We start from the raw sequence: 23,237 nt of genomic DNA, 5'->3' as shown, positions 1-23,237 counted from the left end.
AAGTTCAGTCTCATCACTAAATAAATATTTAATAAATATGTAAAGAATGTCAATCTGAAGGCACGCAAAATTATTAGTCTGTCCAGGTGTCTCCTTGGTCTACCATGCTCTGAGCTACTTGGTCATTGGGCCTACACACTCTTCCTCTTTTTCTCATTCTGTCCCATTATTTAACCACCACCAGTGATCAGAAATTTCAGCGTAAGCCACCTATAGTCACGAGGCAACACCCTCCATCAGGGCCAAACCCCAAGGGAGGAGTGGCCCTCGGCACTGGCCATGTGAGGACCTACAGCACTTGAGACCAAGAGAAGAAAAATCCACCATGAAAACTATATCACTGAGACTTATCAGTGGGTGTTATTTAGAAGATATGGCTGAAATTTTTACATAGGGATGCAGGCTTATATCATGAACAACATAAATAGCTGCTGACTTTTCCAAAGTTAATGAAGCAGCTTGTGGTCCACAGTTTTTTCATTTTGTTAGAATGAAAAGAAGGCCGTGTTCTGATCAATAACCACTCCAAGTCCATCCTGAACCATGGACACCGTGGAAAGTAAACAAAGGTGGGTCACCCACCTGAGGAATCTCAAGATCAAGAGGTAGCGCAGTTTACCTTCCTGATTTTGTCATACAGATTCATCCTCCTCACCCCAATCAACAGGTATACACTTAGAGAATACATATATTAAAATTTCAGTATTAATTTAATCAAGCATGATTTGGCAGGAAACCCACAGCAAACACACTATGATAAAGTCCAATGCCAAAAATAAGAAGAATTTAAAGGCAGATTATTTAAAATCCATCTCTTTGCCTCTATTGATATCCATTGTTGAGAATGGAGATCATTTATTCAGCCTACTACCTTCCAGGCATGTGCTAGGAAGTTATTCATATCTTCACCCCCGGGTTAAGGTAGGTAGTATCAAGGCCATTACACAGGTGAAATGACTAAGACTCAAAGAGATTATAACGTGCCCAAGGTTACACTCCTAGAAAGAGGCAGACCTGCTCCTCCCACATTGTCCTGCTGGCCCACTCCTACAGCTGTCATGGTGGATGGAGCAAACCCCCTCACGTGAACCACGGTGGCAACCAAATGCTGAGCAGGAGCTGCTTTTACTCCAGAAATCAAAGACAAAGAATAGTGGCTATAGGCAAACAAAAGCAAAAAAATAGGAAAAAACAAGTGTGGACGAGGACGCAGACAAATTGCAATCTTCACACATTGTTGATGGGAATGTAAAATGGTACAGCTACTGTAGAAAACAGTTTAGTGATGCCTCAAAGATGTTAAACTGGTAGATGACCCAGTAATTCAACTCCTAGGTATGTAAGAATTTAAATAGGAATTCAAATACTTGTGCACAAATGTTCATAGCAGCATTAGTCACCATAATCAAAAGGTGAAAACAACCCAAATGCCCATCAACAGATGAATGGATAAACAAAATATGTTATATCGATATGATGGAATACTATTCAGCCATAAAAAGGAATGAAGTACTAACACATGCTACGGCATGGCTGAACCTTGAAAACATTATGCCCAGTGAAAGAAGCCAGACACAAAAAGTCACAAATGTATCATTCCATTTATAGGAAACATCCAGGAGAGGTAAATCCACAGAGACAGAAAGTAGATTGGTGGTTGCCAGGGGCAGGGAGAATGGGGAAACAGGAAATAACTGCTTAATGGGTATGGGGTCTCATTTTCGGGTGATGAAATGTCTTGGAACTAGATAAAAGTGATGGTTTCGTAACAGAGTGAATGTACTAAATGCCACTGAATCATACATTTCCATATGATTAATGGTTAATTTTATGTTATGTGAATTTTACCACAATTAAAAAGAAAACAACCAACCAAGAGTGATAAAGTGTAGAAGGCGATTTCTCAAGTTTTCTATCCCACTCTGTCCTCTGTGGATGAGGAAAGTGAGCCATTGTCGCGCTGCCTAACCTAGAATTATAAAGTTCTATTGGCGGAGTCAGGATTAGAAATGAGCCCTCCGACAATTAATGTAACACAGCTGGAGATCCCCGCTCCCCAGGGGCACTAGAGGAAAAGGAGGAAAATATTAAGGGAAATATATCTTCTTCAAGCATAACTGATTGCATCCCAACTCCTGCCGCTCTGGCTCAAGGTTAAGGTCCCCAGGAAGGCTTCCTCCACAGGGAAAATTGTCTCCTGTTTCTAGGTAAGCGCCATGCATGGAGAATTCAGCATCATGGAACATCCTCGACCCCCCTCAACAGAGAGATTTACATGCTCAGGAAAAATCTATTTCATCTGCTTCTGCTTGAGGTGAAGCGGACAGGATAACCTCAATTAACAATCTGATTACTTCTGTAATTTCCAGGGCTCTCGTTCATTACTGAAGCCACGCTGTCTCTAGAGAAGGACCCTAAGTAACTCGGATTTTAACAGGCTCGGACTGACAATTTATTTAGCCAGGGCTTTCATTGGGACCAAGTGTCTGGAGAAATCCTGGTTCTTTTATCCATTATTTTGCTGACATCAAAATCCCATAATACCCAAAACCCTGAAATGACCTTTTCCTCTTCCTTACTATTTGTACATGTGGTTAGGAGAAAATGACGCTTGATGGACATGTTTAAGATACATAAATTCTTGAATAGATTCTTTCCTACTTGCTCTGATCACTTTCCGCTGAACAAATTTGCATTGGCATGAGAAATAGTGAGGTTAGGGGTTCATTCTTTCTGCTCTGGCTCGGCTTTCTGAAGTGTGCGGGTATTATATTGTTGCCGTGAATGTACGAGTATGCATGTAAATATGTGTGAGTGTGTGCACGTACCCAGTGAATATTTTTCCCTGTTAAAAGGTACGATGAAATTGATGATGATAACACCTTCCCATCCAGCTCTCTGAAATTTTGCAGTGTTTAGGTCTACCACTAATCTTCTCAACATTTCTACAGACTGGAACTGAAACTCTGGCCTTCCATGAGGAAAATACTAGTTATTAAGGTTCACAACCTAGAAGTGACTCTTAAGTTCTGTTTTCAACTAAACAGCATGTTCTGTCCATGACACCCCACAGCATGTGCTCACCACCTCCACTGCCTTGCTCCTAGCCCAAGACATCATCCTCTCAACCTGGACTAATGAAAAATTCTCTTTACAGGGTAAAAATCTTGTGCCTTACACTCTATTCTCTGCATCACAGTCAAAATGACTATTTTTTGCTCACAGCTTTACTGAGTTATAATTCATATACCACACAATTCACCCACTTAAACTGTACAATTCAATGGTTTTTAGTATATTTGCAGAGTTGTGCAACCATCACCACAATCGATTTTAGAACATTTCCATCACCTCAAAAAGAAACCTTGCATCCTTTAGCTATCAATTCCCAATCTTCCCACTCCACAAGGCCTAAAGCAAGCATTAATCTATCCTCTGTCTCTATACATTTGCCTCTTCTGGACTTTCATATAAATGAAGTCATATGCTATGTGGTCTTTCGTGATTGGCTTCTTTCACTCTGCGTAATGTGTTCAAGGTTCATCCATGTGGTGGCATGTATTATTAGTACTTTTCATTCCTTTTTATGGCCAAACAATATTCCACTGCATGCATACACCATGTTATGTTAATTCAATTGTCCACTGATGGGCATTAGGTTGTTCCCACATTTTGGCTATTATGAATAATGCTGCTGTGAACATTCAGGTACAAGTGCTACATGGACATATATTTTCATTTCTTTTGTGGCAAAAAGAGAAATGTGGAATAGTGGAGTAGCCATGTCTTATGGCAACTCCCCGTTTAACTTTTTGAAGAATTGCCAGACTGCCTTTCAAAGCTACTGCTTCATTTTGCAGTCCCATCAGCAATTTACAAAGGCTGCAGTTTGTCCACATCTTCACCCTTGCCAACACTTGTTATGAGCTATTTTTTTAATTACAGCCATACTAGTATGTGTGAAGTGGTATTTCACTGTGGTTTTGATTTGCAATTCCCTGATGACAGGTGCTGGTGAATATCTGTCGTTTGCTCATGCTTTCACTGGGTTGTCTTTTTATTACTGAGTTGTAAGAGGTCTTTATGTATTCTAGACGCAAGTCTCTTGTCACATATATGATATGCAAATATACTCTCCCATTCTATGTGTTGTCTTTTCACTTCTTGGTAGTGTCTTTTGAAACACAAAGGTTTTCAATTTTGATCAGGTTCGATTGATCTATTTTTTTTTTCTTTTGTTGCTTGTGTTTTTGGTATCATACCTAAGAAGTAATTGCCAAATCTGCTGCCACAAAAGTTGACCTCTATGTTTTCTCCTAAAGGTTTAACAGTTTCTGCCCTTACATCAGGTCTTTGATCCATTTTGAGTTAATTTTGTATATGATGTAAAGTAAGGGTCAAACTTCATTCTTTTACAAATGGCTATCCAGTTGTCCCAGCACCTTTTTAAAAAAAATACTATTCTTTCCCCATTGAATGATTTTGGCACCCTTATTAAAAATTAGCTAATAGATGTATAGGTTTATTTCTGAACCCTCAATTCTATTCTGTTAATTTCTATGTCCAGAATGGCTTTTTAAAAGCAGATATCACGATTCATCTCTCAGTAAAACAGCTCACCTCCCATCACAAATCACTCTCTATTCCAAAGATTCTTACCCAGGGGCCAAAGAGTCCCAAGAAGTCCTTGGATAATATTCAGGAAGTCCATGAACTTGGATGAGAAAAATTACATCTTTACTTTTATGAAACTCTAACTCAAATTTGGCATTTCCATATATATCATACACACACACACACACAAGTGAGCAACAAACTAGAAGAGTATTAATGATACTTCTGACTTTGTTAGCAATAAAAATCCAAGATATTTACATATACGATTATAATTGATGCAGATATCTCAAAATGTCATTTATATTAATCCTACTTTAAAATTATAGGGGTGTATTAGAACTGTTGCTCTTGGTCTTGATGATAATGCACTAATCAAGAAGCACACATACTCAATAATGAAGTTGTTTCTTATATTCTGATAACTGTATTTCAATATAATTGGTTTTCTTATAATCCAATGCTTTTACATCATGCATTTATAAATACTCTGAAAGGTAGGGTCATAGTCTTCACGAGACCACCAAAGGAGTTCTCAACACAAAAGAAGCTAAGAAAGCCTGATTTTCCCATTGCCAGTTTCATTTTCTTCCCAGAAATGATCATCAACTTAAATTATCTTTTTTATTTGTTTGTTGACATGTTTATTGCCTGTCTCCCTCTGACACTACAATTGGTAAGTGCCTAGTGCTTAATGTAGTGCCTGGCACATAATAGCCATTCAATAAATATTTATTGAGTTAATTACTGAATCATCAGTCATTTTCTAAACAAGCGGGAAATCATCATCTTAATGAAATAAAAATTACTGAGACCAAGTTAGTGATGTATAATTCATGCGGAAAATAATCTCACATTTATATTATCATCATCAGATTTAATAAGTGCCAATATGTCCTATGTCCTGTAGTAAGTGCTTTGTGGGCAGTGTCTCATTTACTGTTCTCAGAACTAAGGAGGAGGAATGATTATTATCCATATTTACAGCTGTGGAAACAAAGACTCAGAGAGGTTATTTTTTCTCCCAAGATCACACAGCTGGTAAGTGACAGAGTCAGGATTTGTAACCAAGTCTACCTGCCTCCAGAGTATCAGTTGTTTACTACAACAAAACACTTCTAGGGGAAAAAAATAGGAATTGCAGAGAGAGGAGGACTTTTCTTATTGTCCAATTGAGAAGGCTGAGATCCTGCGAAGTTAAGAAATATGCCCTAGGATGTAGAGTTCAGCAGAAATTTCCAGTAAAATGTTCTTTCCACTGTCCAGTTTATGAGCCACAGCAGAAAAACCCCTTAGCAAAAATACAGCAAAACTAGGTGCTAATGGATTTCCTCACATGAGAGGATGAATTTTTGAAAAGGTTTATTTTGCAAGCACAATTAATACTAATAGGCATTAACTGAAGGCTGTTCTTTGCCTTCCTGGGGTCCAGTTTGCTTCTCTAAATATTAGGGCTCGGCCTCATTCGGGACATTAAGCACTTCATTAAGCTGAAATCCAAGTTAATTTGATTGCACAATTACAGACTGTCCCTGGCTGGAGATTGTCTCATTTGTCAGGTGGCAAGGGGGCAGCATGGCTTGATGAAAGCACCGGATCTGCATTTTATCCCCAGCTTGAGGTCTCAGTGTTTTCTGGTTTTGACCTCATCAAGCCTTACGGTAGGGAAGTTAAACTGGAGCAGGGAGACAGATGTTCCCCTCACCAAAGCTGCCGAGGGCACTTGGAGGCCCATTCATCAGGTCTGCAAAGGAACAGGGCACAGGAAGAGTCCTGGTCACTTTGAGATGGCAGCAAATGGGGTCAAACCAGAGGCCCACTGTGCCTGGTGCAGCTCAGTCGCGTGGGGAGCGTGCATCCAGCAGCCCCCTTCCTGGCTCTTGAGTCCAGTTTCATTTCACCAGCTGCAGGCTCACCGGACAAGTTACTCAGCTTGGGTGCAGGCGGGGACCCAGGGGCGGCATAATCGTGTTTGATGGTGATTTGGCTGACAGTACAGACCCTGGAAACACCACATTTTGTAAAGTTGTGTTTCCCTCTCCTCTGCTATTCATGCATGTGATCAAAGCACCCACTCGCAACCTCCTACAACAGAGACCCCTCCTCCAGCAGCCCAGGCCCCTCACTGATTCTGCTGTAAAGACGTCAGCCTTGCCCAAGAGAAGTCTGCCCTTGGCCCTCGGCTGCTGGGAGGCAACCTCTCAGCCTTAAGATGTCATGTCTGAACAAAGTCTTTGCCTGGGGGTCTTGGGTCAGCCAGGTGGTAACAGTAGGATTGGGAGCGGGGGTAGGGTGGTAAACTACATGAGAAAGTCCAACAGTGTGATATAGAGTGGAGGCTCTGGGTCACGTGGAATCTGTCAAGCTCCAAAGTGGCTGAAGAGTAAGGTCAGCCACGTGAGCAGTCACTCAGGTTTATGCGATTGAGTCCCATGAAAACCTCTGAACACTGAGGCTCTGTGAGCTTCCCAGGTCTGCAGAATTCCTCGCACGTTGTCACACATCCATGCTGGAAAAGTGCCACTGTCATGACTCTAAAGGGAGAGAACAGTGTGGAAACTCTGTGTTTGGTACTTTCCTGGGTCTGCGCTGTTCACCTCTTCCCTTGGCTGATTTTAATCTGTATCCTTTCCTTGTAGTAAACTGGTTGTGAGCTTAACAGCTTTCAATGAGTTCTGTGGTCCTTCTAACAAATTATCAAAGCTGGGGATGGTTTAGGGAGCTCCCTGAGCTTGCAGTTGGTGTCAGAAGTGAGTGGTTTTGTGGACCTCTCACCTTCTCCCCTTCTTCTGTATTATCTAAGTTCCACCCATGCCTGGGGACCCAGACCCAGTCTCCCTTCCTCCCTGAAGATGTCCTAAATTACTGCAGCCCAGAAAGCGTGCACTCTTCTGGACTCAAAGCTATTGTTTCTCAAACTACTTTTTAGCAAAACCCACAGGAAGAAATACTTCTTATATCACAAACCAGTACACACTTATGTTTATACAGTATATAGAGATCTGTGTATAGAACTGAAAGAAAATTTTCATAAAATCACATTGACCTTCCTGAGCAGTATTTTTATCTAAGCCTGTTCAATCGCCTTGCTTTTAAGATGCTTGCTGTGGCCCACTCAAATGCTTTCACAAATCAGCAATGAGTTGAGACTTGCAGTTTTAAGACACTCAGGTCTTGCCCACCACCATGATAATTAATCACATCACTGTTTTGCAATACATCTTGGTTTTTTTTTCCCTTCACTTTAATGTGTTCCTATCTTGTCTCTTTAAAGATCTGATTAAAAGTTTCAAAACAAACCCCCAAAGGACAACAACAATAACATGTAATACTTTTTTGGCCACTTTCATGCTGGGCAGTGTAGGATGAGCTTTGACAAGCATTGCCTAATTCTTTCCACACACTGATCCATGGAAGGTATTATCATCAACCCTCATCACCATTTCCACCCCATGTCACAAAGCGGGGAGAGGTTAACCAGCTTGCCCAAGGACACACGGCACTAAAGTGGTAGAGCAGGGTACAGCCCATGAAGGTCTGAGTCCAGAGCCTGCTGCTAACCACTGGGAAGCACTGCCTTTCCTTTCTACCCATTCTCATTCCCAGCCAGAGCCTCCCAGCCGACCTCCCTGCTCCCCAGCAGATGGGGCATCGACAACACGTATGACCGTACAGTCCTGGCCCAGGCAGCTTGCGGGGGAGGGAGCTGGCAAAAGTTCCCTCCTCACTCAGTGCTCTTCTCCAGCAAGGGTCAGTGACCTTCTGCCTGCACGCAACTCTCTCAGGCCTGTCTGTCACAGTTCCCCTCATTCATCTCCGGGGAATCTCCTTCTTCCAGAACACCAGTCACCCGTGCCTGCTTCTCCCCGCCCCGCCTTCCCTACACCAATTAAACTGTCACAGTCGACCGGCTTGGAGACAGGTGAGGGCAGCAAGAAATTGGGAGGACGGAGGGAATGCAGAGGAGATGGGGCTTCTCTCAGGAGCCGTTCTGCTTTCTGTCAAACTGGCCTGAAGACTGGTCAGATGTGCCCACAATGGTCCCTGGAGACTCTCCAGTGGTGGGGAAGAGTCACAGCCTCGCAGAGAGGTGGCAGCTGCTTTCTGCATCTGTTTGCATACCCCAACGGTGCCCAGGTCCTTGTGCTCCAGAGCTGGGTCTCAGAAAGAATGGTTTGGCCTGGAGATTATTTGCATCTCTGACTCACGGCTCAAGGAAGACAATTTCCCCTAAAAACAGGTGCTAACCCACAATGTATAAGAGATGCAGAAAACAAAGAGTGTTTAGGCTCTGCCCTATAGACCCATCTCACTTTATGTGCTGCTTTCTGCATCGTCTGGTATTAAAGGAACAGCTGGGGGGGCGGGGGGTCTAGGGCTTCCTTCCCTAGTCTCATTAGCCTTGCCCCTACATTTTCAAGCTTTCAGAAGCAGTGGGGGAACAGGCATGACCCAAAAAATGACATACACTGCAGAGAGACAAACACTGAGACGTGTTTTGTATGCCAGGAAGGGGAGGGTTCCCAGTCAATCTCTGCTTAATCTTTGGGTATGAAGACTGCCCTCTGCCTGTCACGTGATCTTTTTCTATTAATTAATTAATTAATTTTATTGGCTGTGTTGGGTCTTCGTTGCCGCACATGGGCTTTCTCTAGTTGCTGCGAGCGGGGGCTACTCTTCACTGTGGTGCGTGGGCTCCTCATTGCAGTGGCTTCACTTGTTGTGGAGCATGGGCCCTAGGCACACGGGCTTCAATAGTTGCGGCACACGGGCTCAACAGTTGTGGCTCACGGGCTCCAGAGCACAGACTCAACAGCTGTGGCGCACGGGCTTAGTTGCTCCGTGGCATGTGGAATCTTACCAGAGCAGGGCCCGAACCCATGTCCCCTGCATTGGCAGGCAGATTCTTAACCACTGCGCCACCTAGGAAGTCCTGTCACGTGATCTTAATGGCAGAAGAAACAGGAGTAAGTGAGCAGAGAAGCCAACCCTACAGAGCAGGAATCCTTAGCTTTGGGTCCGTGGACTAACTGGAGGGTAACTAGCAAGCAAAAATTCCTATGGCGCTCATTAAATCCCCAAAAGGGTGCCTGACCCACAAAAGAACTACTACCACCATCATACCTGGTCATCTACACACAGTGCTTTCTAAAATTTCACCTGTTGTAGCTCCCAACTCTCACTCATTCGCACCTTCTCCAAGCACATGTACATGCATGCGCGAGACACATAGGCACCGTGTGCCCCCTCCTTGCCTACCCCCCAGCATCACCACGTACTTGAAAACAGACTGTGCTTGAAGGCACAGACAGGCTGCATGGCTGCCAGGAGCACATCTCAATTATTAATGCTGCTCTTTGCAGACCTTGCCTTATTATTCCTGTTTGTGCCATTATGAAGAGGGCAAAATCCTTAATGCACTCCTCGCCCACTTCCTCCTGATGCTAGAGGAGAAAGTATGTGCCAAGTGGAGTCATCTAATAGCATCATGTTCTTCACCTTTCTCTACATATGGACCCTGCAGTTCCCTCTAGGGCATCAAGATCAAGTGTATCTCAAACTGGGCCCTGGGTTCATTTTCTGCACTTTCTGAAGGGGCTGCGAGGATGATGAGGTAAAAAACACCAGCTCTCAAATGAAGAGATGGGGACTCTGTCCGAATAGGATGTCTGCATGAATAGGAACGTGGGTAGAGTATCCTTGTTGAGAAGGACAAGTGCCTTAGTGTAGATTCCAACATCTAATAAGTAGACCCAGGAGTCCTACCTATGGTTTCCTCCTGAGAGAATCATGATAGATGAAAGACAGTATGAGTATTTTCCATCTGGACGCCAGAATGACGAAGCAGCACTACTGGAATTGGGGTTATCATAATTGAATGGCCATCTCTTTTTCAGCTCTGAAAACATCTGAGCTCTGAGTTCTATACTGAAGCAGAGCCTAACGCTACCCTAATATTAACTGCCAAGTGTCCATGTAAAAAGTGAAAAGTCAGGAGATGGAGATATAGCTTGGACTTGAGACCATATCTGGAAGAAAGGTCCAGACATGCTTTTGATTTTGTTTTTGAAGGGGCCATAGCATAAGAATTTCTTCAGGTGACGCTAATGCTTAGCAAATTGGGAATTTTAAGGTTGATGAAACTACAGCCAGGGTTTATCTATGTTAACGCATGCTTTTATACCCACATACATTAGAAATTAAACCAAGTTTCATACAATGTGCCCATTTAGCCAACTAAGTCAGAAAATCATCTCAAGCAATTATCAACACTGACACACAGTATTGATATAATCAACTCTGTTTTGGTCAAGTTAATACACTAATAGAACAGACAGATTTGGACCTCTTTTCTTATAAAGAATCTGACAATTTAAGGGGGTTAGGTTCACTTCCATTTATGTCCTGGAAAATAACACTCTTGTGACTTAGCAACCATGTTTAAAAAGCTCTTGCAGTTCTTAAATAAACAGAGTGTATGTTTATGAGGTCCTAACAACATTATTTTCAGGGATGACGTAGAGTTAGTGATATGTGGCTTTGGGGATTTACAGTAAGTTGTGGGTGATTTACTGCTCTGACATACAGTATTTGCCTAGAGAAAGGTGGACATTCACTTAACGTGTTAAATGGGAAACAAGCCGAGGCGTACAGAGACCAAGGACTCCTCACCATGGAGAGCAAAGGGCCCCTTTTTGGGAGACAGAGGACCAAGAGTTAAGAACATTTTCTGGCACTCAGGGAGCAGAGCTAATTCAAGACCAGAAAGAAAGACAGTTTAGAATACAGATTGAAAACGGGAGGCCCAAATCTGGCCTGCGGAGATGTTTTATTTGGCCTGTAGACTACTTTTAAAAGTGGTGGAGTCGTGGGTAGTATTTTAACACTGAAGATTCAACATGAAAGCCCAGTTTCTTCTCTTTTCTTCGAAATGTGGGAAGATTTGCCTGCAGAAGTATGCATTTTTGCTTGGGGATAATCAGCCGGAGCTGGGAAGTCATTTCAGGGAAGGCTCAAGCTCTCAAGCTCACCCTGGTCCTCACATATCTGCTTATCTCATTTCTAACATCTGTCCATCCCTTTCTACTTGAGCTTGCAAACCTCAGTGCAGGAAATGTTCTTTTTTACTGTGGTACTTTCCGTGCACAGACCTCTTACACTGGCAAGACTCATTTTCAGATATAAGAATGGACAAAGCACATGTGTCTCTAAAACTCATCAGAAAAGCAAGATTATTAGGTTTTCCTTTAGAAACTGACATATCCACGGGTGTCAGTTTTTATTAAGTGATGGGTTGCTGATGTTAATGTTTCCCAAAGCCAGGTCACAAGACATGGTTTGAAATGGAGTATTTTTATTTTCTCATCTGAAACAATTAGATGACACTGGGAGGACTGTGGTATAAGGCATCTGTCTCTGGGCATGTTTTCTTATCTGTGAAAATTTCCAGACGGTTGGGGCTGACAGGAAGGGAAGAAAGAGAGCCAATTTCTCCATCAGGCACTGCAGGCACAGTGCCGAGGGCCCACCATACTTCTAGTGACCCACAAAAATGGCTAAATTCCAATTTCTTTAAAATCAGGAAAAAAAATAAATATAATAAAGAATAGGTCATAATGACTCTATCCTGGATTATATTCATCTTTATATGAACACAGTAGTAAAATATAACTTTTAATATTCTTTATGGAGAAACGGACCCAAGAAGGCAAAAGTACCTACAGCCCATGAAAATCACAAGGTAGCCCTGCAGGCAAATGCTGGTCTCCAGACCAGCATCTCGAGTTGAGCCGTGGTGGGTTTGCCATAGCATGGCCTCGCTTAGCCATAACTTTTGTCCCCACCACATCCCTAGATGTTCTGCATGTAGCAAGTTCGTAAATGAGGCCCGTGAGGCACATTACACCCTGCCCTCAGTTTCAAAAAGATGGAGCAGATGCCTTTCAGCCAGCCACTTCTGGAAATTTCTAAATAGAAGTGTCCAAAGGTTTCCATCAGGTGCAATTGGAGACTAGGTATTACTGCCACCAGAGACCGTTTGCGTTTCTGATTCTGTTATGCCATCCTGAAAGCATTTTCAATCCTTAATCTTGGTGGCTGATTTCAAGGCAGGGCTTCGCTGGACTCAACACACACTGCAAACAAAATCCAAGAGGCTGAAGCCTGCGTCATAATAAGAGCCTCTTTTATGGGTTCCTAGAGTTTAAGGGGAGACTGAGTTTTCTGTCTCCTTAACTCAAAATCTCCCCAGAGCCAAAACACTCTATAAGATCCAGCTATCTTTTCAGCTTCTGAACCTTCAGCACTTATTGTTAGCAAAGCTCATATTAGAAATTGATGATATATAGCTTAGTGATACCTCACTTGTTATCTTGTTTTGTTACCTCATTTTTCATATATTTATGACTGAAATTCCTGACCCTTGTGAAAATATATATAATTTAAACATCTTAATGGAAAAAAAATCTAGCCTTTACATAGTATTTGAAATCCCCCAATACCTAAAAAAATGTCTTACACACAATCAGTACTTAATAGATATCTATTACCTGATTGATACCTTTAAGGCACATGGCTCTCAGCCCCATCTCTGTAATTATGATGATACTGGTGGCCAATCCTCCCATGCTATGATTTCCCATCCATTTATAGATGGGACAGGATTGTCCTCTACGCACACACATGCATGCACACACATACAAACACACACACATGCCTTTCTCCCAAATTCTGGGAACAGTGACATGTATGTCCAAAAAGTCCCAAAGGGACTTGCTGCAAGGGATTCTATTTTTATACCACGATGACTCATCACTGACCAAGGTCTCCCCAAAGCTTCAATTTGTCAGGCTGTCAGGAAGAAAGACAAGAGGAATAAAAGCAAAGGCAGAGGTCACATCTCCATTCCTGTCTGCAGCCCATAAACCCTATGATGAAGCTGCAGCAGTCAACACCATACCTCAGCACAACCATGGCTGTGGTAAGCATGAGCTCTGCCCCTGCGTTTGGATTAAACTGTTCTGAGCTCTAACCTTTCCCTCCAGCTGGCTTCCACGCTGGTCTCTCGGCAGTTTCTGAATGTATGTCTGGCTGTGGCTCTAGGTAAAGACCAGAGCCGGGCAATGGGGAGAAGATCCAGCCCTCTGGTGATATAAACACATGTTAATTTGCAGAAGACATAAATAACTAACTAGCTCTGAAAGCAAATGCATCTTCTTCATTTGCCCTGAAACAATCATTCTTTAAAAAAAAAAAAAAAAAGCCAGAGGGCTAAGAGAGTGTCAGATAATCCAAGGTTTTCTTTTTAAATTCTAGAGTGTAGTGAAAAGAGAAGAAATAATTCATTTTAACTTTGGAGGCTAGGGTAGATATGGATTTATAGACATACTTAGATAGTGTTTTCACAGGAGAAACAAATGAGCAGTGGGGCAAAATGTCCTCAAAAGTTGTGTATAACAAATTCCAAACAGGCCAGACCAATGCATTCAGCCTTGTCAACCTTCCACAACAGAGCTGAACTCTTACCTCCCCTCTGAAATAGTACAGAAAAAAAAAAAGAAAAAAATAAGAGAAGCAGGACCATAAAATCAAGAAATTCAAAGCCTCTTGCCAATGGGGATGAAATAAACTAATCCCAAGCACCCACTTGGCTGGGTTTGGTCTTTTTCACCTGGGATTATCTTTGTTCTCTTCCGTGTCCCTAAATTTCCCTCCACGATGACAGCTTGAAACTCCAGAATCGCATAAACAGTCATTATTGATTTTGCTATTCAATGGGTCATGTTCCCTATCACATCTTTATTCATTTTTTATTTAGTACAAAGAAACCAAAAGATCAAATAGAAAAGTGACCAAACTGGGAGGCAAGAGCTCTGACTTCTGGCTCTAGTTTAGCCCCTGGCTTGTTGGGTGACCTTGAGAAGGTCACTCAGCCCTCACTCAGCAGGATAGGATGCTGAGGGCTCTCAGCATCAGAGTTACTAGGTGGACTCTGAAGCCTCTTCAAGTTCTAGCTTTGTATTCTAAAGTTGTCTTTTGCAGCAAACCTGGAAGGTCTAGTTCCATCTTCCTTCCCGCTCCTAGCTGCCCTTGATTTTTGCCTCAGGAAATGCCAAAGATGAGCAGTTCCCTTGATGCTTCTAGGGGCTGTCACATGTGGTAACTCTGTGTCTCCCGCACAGTGGGAAGTAAGCAAGGAAGCTGAGACACTGCACAACATGGAAGATGGAAGGAGCAAGAGCCCTTACCCTCTTCCGCATATTCTCCACCTGTCTTCTCTACCAGGTTTACAGCCCACTGATGAAAGAAGGGCAATTTGCAAAACCAGATGAGGGAGGATGGCTGAGTTCAGGTTGCTCCCAGGTCTGAGAATCAAGGGTTGCCATTCAAGGTTAAATTCTGAAAGGGCACAGGACTTCCCATTGGGAGTTATTTACAGCCTCTTTGCCCTGAAGCCATCTCCTCTTCCCCCAGCCTGCAGTGGGCTCGCCTCCTCCACCATCTGACATGCCATTCTTTCAACAGCTGCTGGCTCTCCTGTTGTGCTCCCTTCACAGATGTGCAGTGCTGTTCTGAACATCCTGCCCTTGAACTTTCCCTACCCATAATTTTCCAAACCAAAACCTGGCAATAAAAATGTCAGCGAGGGATGGAGAAAATTGGGGGTGAGTATTTAAAAAGGAAAAAGAGAGAATAGGGAGATGCTTTATACACACAGCGATTTGTGTTGACTTCCTCAACAAAGGTTAAATGCATGCCACGACTTCTCGAAAAGGGTGTCAAGGCAGATAGCTGGAGCAAACTTCTCAGAACACTACCTAGAAAGACTAGGTTCCATAAAGGAGCTGGGTCCAGAAAAAATGATTCTGGCTGTTTCTGTGAAGGTGTTTTCAGATGAGATTGATATTTATTTACTTATTTATTTATATACTTTTTGGCTATGCCATACGACGTGTGGGATCTTAGTTCCTTGACCAGGGATCGAACCCGTGCCCCCTGCAGTGGAAGCGAAGAGCCCTAACCACTGGACTGCCAGGGATATTACATAACAACCTAAATGTGAAAAGAATTTGAAAAAGAATAGATACACGTGTATGTGTATAACTGAATCACTTTTCTTACACCTGAAACTAAAACAACATTGTTAATCAACCATACTTCAATATAAAATAAAATGTTAAAAAAAAAAAAAAAAGAATAAAATGGTGAACTTCCTTCTCGATGCCACGGGCTGCCCAGCTGTGGGACAGGGGTGTGCTAATGGTGACAGTGAAAGTAGCATTCAAGTCCTTAACAGGTTACAATGCACTGTCGTGGAAGTAACCTACACTGTCCCCACAGCTCTGCCAGATGCCTGCTAGGAGGTCAACACCTGTGTGCACGGTGGGTAATAAGAAAGGAGGCAGAAGCTGGATAGCTTACATGGTTTCAAAAACCTCCACAGAAACCTCCTTGGGATCAAATTTCCCTAAGGTCCACTGATTTGATATGTACACAATGCACTAACTTTGTAAGCACAAAGTGCAAAACTATATAGCAAATCAACTACATCCTGCAACGCTCTAAAGAGATAAAAGAAACTAATGGGGCAAGCAGGGCCTCTCTGGTTATCTACTTTAGTCTGCCAAATAACAGGCTCAGAGAACTAGGTAAGGATGGGGAGGGCAAAGGGGCTTTCCACTGGGAAAGAATCCTTTAAGTGGGAGGGGCCCTTAAGAAATAATCAACTTTCCGTGTTCTTTGCTAACTTGACCTTATTGCATCACAGAATGCTGCCACTCCACTGAGATGAAATACAAGAAAGTCTTTTTTGAGCCATAGTCTAGGAAGAAATGAATCAAGGCCCAAACAGACATCAGAGAGCACATGGCCCATATGCCCCACGTCCCAGTGAGAAGGGTCACAGGATCCTCGTATGCACAGCTGCCTTGCAGACTTGGCCCCAAAGGTGTGTAATGTGGAGATGGGGAACAAATGAGAAAACAAGACTGATGAGTTGGCAGGACGCGGCTACGTGGCCTCTCTTGCAACATCTCACTGAACCCATGTAGTCACTTTCACATCTGGAATTTTACTTCCTGACACTTGGAAGGGAAATGCCTTTGGACATGTGGATTCAAATCCTGGCTCCACAACTTACTAGCTGCGTGGTTTGGGGCAAATGTTGTAGTTTCATCTGTAAAGTGGGGAAGGTCACAGTACCCACCCTATGAAGTTGTTAGGACAATTTAATGAGACTGGACATATAACTCATTTCAAAGTGCTCAGCGCTATACCTCGACACGGCACATGGTCAGTGAATGCTCTTCCCTCCATCACGCGGCCCTCTCTTCCCTTTTAAGGAGAATTTCTAGGCAAAGGGATTAGAGGCCTGGCTGTGTGAAGATTCGGGCAGGGAAAACGGTGGGGTAACTAGCCAGTTCTCTTAAAGCTCTGGGTATCCCCCAGTACATCAATGTTGTCCATGTTATTTTTAGAGACTATGAAAACAATCTGGTCAATTTCTACCACAATCTTAAAGATAGTTCTCCTTAACCATACCTAGCCACGAGAAATTCAACAGTGGTGGGAAATACTCCACATGATCACAGTGAAGCTGTCGCAAATGAATGAATGAATGAATGAATGAATTTAAAATGAATGAATCACTGAGTACCAACATAAAATTCTAAGGACTGGGGGAAGGCCATTTTCACATCGCAACACCACTGTTGGCCTGGAATCTGGTCCTTGGATCAGATGGTCTCCAAAATGTGTGCTCCTTTTCCCTCCTGCTTCCTAATGTCCACACCTCCCAAAAGAGCACTGCTGATACCAGAAGCCGAAAGCAAAGACCAGTGAGGTCAGCAGGTGCCCCCACTGTGTACCAGCCATTTTGGAGCAGATAAAGTCATTAAAGAAAATTTTAACAATGTATAACCTTTCAGCTTTACTCTGCTCACAGCAGGGAGCATGCCTTTTAGAGACACAAGCCTGCACCGAAGTCACCAGTGAGCCAGACTTGACCTTCATTTTCAGCGCATGCAATGTTAAATATTCATAATCCACCTAACTGCAGCACAAGTAGTAGTGGAGTTTAAACATGAATCAAAGGAATAAATATCTTCACACAGGTGAGTCATCCCTTCCAAGAATGCCCCTGGAAAAAATGCCAATAGCCAGGGCCCTGAACCTCTACCTCTTGCAACGTTCTCTTGAAATTCTAGAAGCAGCAGGAACTGATGCATTATGCAGTCCATGAATCCTGCCCTCACTCTGACATCTTTGGGTCTTTTTTTTTCTTTATCTATTAGAGAAGAATTACTGTTCCTATGTCAAAGGGAGCAAACAGACAGGGATGGAACCAGCAACAGTGACATTATCACCCACAGGGTGTCTAGGGGCACTTCTGACTTCTTGTACAATTTTTTAAAAATCTTTGCGTCACAGAGGATCAGAGTATGTGGGAGTAAGAGGGGGGGTTGGTATCGAGAGACTTCAGAATTAGGAGTTGGGGTGCCTTAAATTGGGCACCTTTACAAAGAATGAAAACTACTAAGAGAGTAAATCCTAGGAGTGCTTGCTTATCACATGGGGAAAACTAATGTTTTCCCTTTTTCTTTAATTTTGTATCTATATGAGATGATGGGTGTTCACTAAACTTACTGGGGTAATCATTTCATGACGTGCATAAGTCAAATCATCACTCTGTACACAGTAACTTACACAGTGCTGTCTGTCAATTATACCTCAGAACTGGAAGGAAAAAAAGAAGGCAAAAGAAACGGAGTTCTTTAGGACAGTATCTGCCTCATGTGGCCATCTGATGTCTTTTGAGGGATGGAATTACTGTGTGTTGCAGGCTTTCACGCGTCTCTGTGTCTGTTAAGGAAGTGACATGTGTGTGGAACATCTCCCTCTGCTTGGGTGTTTCTAGAGAGTCTACTGCTGGGATGATGAAGCGCCATGTTAACACGGTTTCATGTAATTCTCTTTGGCTTTTCAGTCCAGGAGCTCTGAGCACAATCTATCTCAACCAGACAGTAATCACTTGAGGCTGCACAAGTAATTCTTCTGTGGTGACCACTCTAAGAAAATTAGACCCAAAGAAGCACTTCCCAAACCCTTGAATGAAAAAGACCTGCTCAGAGATCCATCTTGGCTTAACGATGGAAAAGTAAAGCAGTGTAAGAGAGGAAGTCTTTGCAAATGACTTACCCACTGCCTCTTGATGGTGAAATAAACTTTGAAAGGTAAAGAATATTAAAACCCCACCAATTATGACATTTATCTGAACGGCCTGTCCACTCACACAACCTGCATTGGCCTGCCTTGACACTGAGTCAGCCGAGCCAACCAACAGAGCCTGTTTTCTATATTAATGTGCACTCCTTGCACGATTTAAAGGGCTAGGTCAGATAGCCTCACACCTTGAACTTGTGCTGCTGGGGCATTCCCCACCATTTTGGTTAAAACTCACCAAGACCAGCCATTTCAGGGACCATGTCTGCCCAGTTAGGTTCATACAAGGGAAAGCCTATGCATTATCTTTTTATTTATCTATTTGAAGGGTATAAATGCTAACTAAAATTCATTTGAAGAATACTAGGTACTTTTTTCCAGGATGATGATTTAGCATAACTTCCAAGAGATGTTTAAAACTCTCTTTCCAAGATGCCCAGATGGCCAGCCAAACCACAAGTGTGTAAAACCGGTGACAGTTTTGAATGAAAGGGAGGGATGAATTCTAAGAATTTACATTCTGTTTTTCTACCTGCTTTTCATTTGCATTTTATATGTGGATAGAACTTTTTATCTTATTTACTATGCTTGATTATAATTTATCTAGTGAGTTCTTTTTTTACTCCTGTGAATGAATCTATGGCTTATCATAGAGGACATTTAGATTCTACTTTAATTCATCCCATTACTTACAGTAAGCATCCTTACTGGCTTTCCCCAGGAAGACAGTAGACCCTTGGTATCGACTCTGCTGATGAGGTCACCAACAGGACAGATTCCTGGGGTTTGACTTCAGAACCCAATGTAGTAATTCCAATGAAAAGTAGAAAGGGTTATACAAATAAACATAAGACCTTCTTATAAACAACGCCTCGCTATGCCAAACCACACAGTTTAGTGACAGAGAAGCAAGACTGAGGTTAGGATGAGGACACAATAGTCCCCAGGGAGAGTGAGGACAGTCTTGATTGTAAGATTCCTGGCATTTTTGCTGGGAAGAGCTGAGCACAAGACCAGAGGTCCATCCTTGGAATAGACTCTTTGCAAATGCATACAAGAAACTAGAACCAGAGAGGGTTCCCAGTGCTGGCTTTCCCAGGCTCAGCAGAATCATAACTAAATCCAAAGGACACAGAGGTGGTGCAGGGCATCCAGGGAAGAGGATCTTGCCTTGGGGAATTCTGTTCCTTTCCATCCTCTCACATGGAGCTGAGGACAACAAGAACTACAGAGAAAAAGACTGCACCACAGTAGACACTGTAAAAAAGGACACAATTCAAATCCATCTTACAAGAGCATTTTATTTCTGAGAAATACAGAGGAGCAAAAGGGAGAGACAAGGAAAGAGGGCACCGAGGCATCTGTCCTCCTGGCTGATCACCACACTCACCTCCACATAGGGGTTTGCCTGTCTGGGGCTCACAGACTACGTGCCCAAACCTACTTCCTGAGCCCCTGCACAGAAGTTAGCAGGGTATGCACCCCATGACTTGTGGGAATACTCCTCATCCCTGGGGAGAAAATGGAGAAATAAGACCAGAGGCCTTAAAAGATCTTCGGTTCAATTCAAATGTGATCCAGAACTATTAAGAGGAGATATTTAAATGGGGCTTACCTTCAATGACATACGAATTGCAGTTTTCCAAACTTAAAAAGCTCTTCTCTTTCTTGGCCAGGAAGAGCTGATGGAAGTGTGTGTGGAATCTCAACTCCTGGAGGACCTTTAAAGGCCCCTCCACCTGACATGGGCAAGGGCAGCCCAGCCTTGTGCGTGGGGATGGGCTGAAGGACCGCTCATATTCTAGATGTGGCTGGTTCCCAGAGAAAGGTGATGAGAGGAGATGTTTTCTTTATTTTCTTTATTTTCTTTGACATTATTTTGGCTCGGCACCCAAATGTACAAAATCCTTTGGCTGGTGACTAGTAACTCTGAGAAATTCAGAGTTTAGGCACGCATGAAATTACTACAGGAAAAAGAGCCGCAGAAAAAGAACACTATGCTCAGGATGGAGGCACACCAGGCTCGGAGCCAACAGGGATACCAAGCAGGTTTCCTCAGATCAAACTCCAGCATCCAGGCATACCAGGGCTAGAGTTCAGGGAATCAAAGACACTCCCACTGTGGGCAATGTAGGCAAAGAGCTCAAGGCCATCATCCAGGTGTCAGGTTCATGTCCCCACAGAAAGGAGTCAGACCAGCTCAGCTCCAGTTTCCCAGATGCTGTCAGCTTCAAGCTTGCGATACAATAGTTGGAACAAATGATGTACCAAGGGGTGACACCTGCAGGAACCAGAGCAGAACTGGCCGCCACCCAGCAGCTCTGCTCAGTGCCCTCTTCTGCCTCCTACAAAGCCTTTTCTGTCTGTGGCACAGACAGGGCTCACCCCAGAGCACCAGTTCACTCAGCTGGCACCCCAGGGGTCTGCATGAGCATCTGTTATAGGAATTCTCAGATGGCCATAGGCCTCCACCTCTGGAAGTCATCACCAACTCCTCCATCCCATCTCCTTACCTTCACAAGTCAAGAAGCACCAGCCAGTGATGTTTCAGCTGAATACTCACTTGGCAGGCACAAAGGATAGCACCGTACTTTCTAAGCTGACCTCCAATAAGAGTAAAGCATTGGAAACCCTAATAAGAAAAGGATCCTAACACCATGGAAAGAATGGCTCACACCCTCAATGGCTGGACACTGTGACCCTCTCAGAGGTTGCAAATTCACATCAGAGCCCTCTTGACATCTTCAGTGCAAATACTGCACCAGGAAACAGCTATTTAAAAAGCAGTAATACCCAGCAAAAAGGTTTGATGACTTCAGATTCCTCTCCCATCCTCCTAGACCAGCATAATCAAAGTAGTCTTTCTCGTGAGAGCTTGCTTTCCCCATTCAGAAAATCAGCACAGACAGCCCTGCCTTCCTCTAAATGTCCTCCACATTCAGGAGGCTCTTGCAAAGGTTGGTGTTAAAGTATATCAACTGAGCAATGTAAAGGCTTGTGATTGTTTTAGAAAAGAGGGCAAGACATCGTATTTGAATACTCACTTTGACGAATCTATGAAGTATATTACAAGTGCACCAATGCTGAGAGCAAAGACTAAGACAACCTGCAAAAGAAGAGAAAAACACCATCACTTAAAAGCTGAATGCTGGGATGTTTATTTATTTTCTTGGAGACATGCAGCTGCAGCTGGGAAACATGGTGCTTCCAGGGGCCTTCTTGGCAATGTCATCCCCTTGCTGCGCTCACATCCTACCCTGCTCTTGGCTCCTCACATCGCAGTGGACAGCAACCTCGCTGCTGGCCAACAGGGGTCAGGGCAGACTTCTGTATCCCCTGGTACCGGGATTTTATCTGGCCTTGTTATCTCAGGGTTCAGCTTCTCTGCAGCTGAAGTCAACACACTTTAGTGGGAAAGGAGCAGGTAAAAAAATTGCAGTGACACAGTTTTTCATATTAATGTAATCTAGGCCCCAAAGGAACTCAAAGACAGGGATGTTAATCTTTAACAGCTTTGCTGAGGTATAATTTACATACCATAAATTCACCCATTTTAAGCGTACAATGTAATCCATGACTAAATTTACCAAGTTGTGCAACCAGCACTGTAATCTACCTTCAGAACATTTTCATCAGCCCTGTAAGACCCCTCATGCCCATAAATAGTTAATACCTGTTCCTACTGCCAACCCTAAACAAACACTAATTCACTAACTTACTTTCATTTCTATACAAGACATATTAGTCGAAAAGCACAAGTTTGGTGTCTGTATAAATGTGCATATATGTGTATGTGTGTATATGTGCGTGTGCATGCACGCGGGTGCACGTGTGTGGTGTGTGTGGTTATATTACTTCTCAATATTCTGGAGACCGTTTAGATGCAGGAAAGCAAATTAGGTAATACGCTCGGCCAGGTACATGACAGCCCTTGTCCTTCTTTACACTCTTCACTCACAATGAATTGCCATCGAAACAAAAGGCAGTTTTGGCATCTCCTTCAAAGGATACCTGTCACGCTAAAGTCTATCAAGTGCACATGCAGATGAGGCTGATGCTGGCATGTCTGTCCTCACTCAACACTCTAATTTCTTTATTGACTCTTTCACAGAGGAGGCTAGGAGTGCAACTGCAAGGATGTACAAAAACACAAAAGACGCCAAGAGCCAACAATGAAGCTTGAGAACAGAAAATAAACACCACCATCACACACAATGCCAGGGGGCAATAAATAAAGACGTGCTACTGTCCTAAAGGGCCTGCAGGGTGAAGGGTGTCAGAAGTGTCAGCCTCCTCGGGTGCATCTGCAAATTGATGTCCCTGTGGCATTGGCTGGTGGATAGAGGTGCATCTTGATTTATGTGACGATTCGGCATGATCATGTGTGTGGGCGCGCATGTGCC

The 23,237-nt window shown here is 43.2% G+C and overlaps 1 protein-coding gene across 7 annotated transcripts in view; it reads right to left on the bottom strand.

Annotated features, from left to right (window-relative positions):
- The window catches only part of KCNMA1 (potassium calcium-activated channel subfamily M alpha 1), a 707,317-nt gene that overhangs the window by 323,468 nt on the left and 360,612 nt on the right, over window positions 1-23,237 (bottom strand). For all 7 annotated transcript variants that reach the window (XM_057735193.1, XM_057735192.1, XM_057735190.1 and 4 more), the window contains exon 3: window positions 21,879-21,940. In XM_057735193.1, coding sequence (XP_057591176.1) covers window positions 21,879-21,940 — 62 coding nt within the window. The remainder of the gene's footprint in view (window positions 1-21,878; window positions 21,941-23,237) is intronic.

This window comes from Hippopotamus amphibius, chromosome 5 (genome assembly GCF_030028045.1).
Source record: "Hippopotamus amphibius kiboko isolate mHipAmp2 chromosome 5, mHipAmp2.hap2, whole genome shotgun sequence".
Classification (NCBI taxonomy): domain Eukaryota; kingdom Metazoa; phylum Chordata; class Mammalia; order Artiodactyla; family Hippopotamidae; genus Hippopotamus; species Hippopotamus amphibius.
The sequence above is the reverse complement of the archived record's forward strand: the minus strand, read 5'-3'. Positions and strand labels throughout refer to the sequence as shown.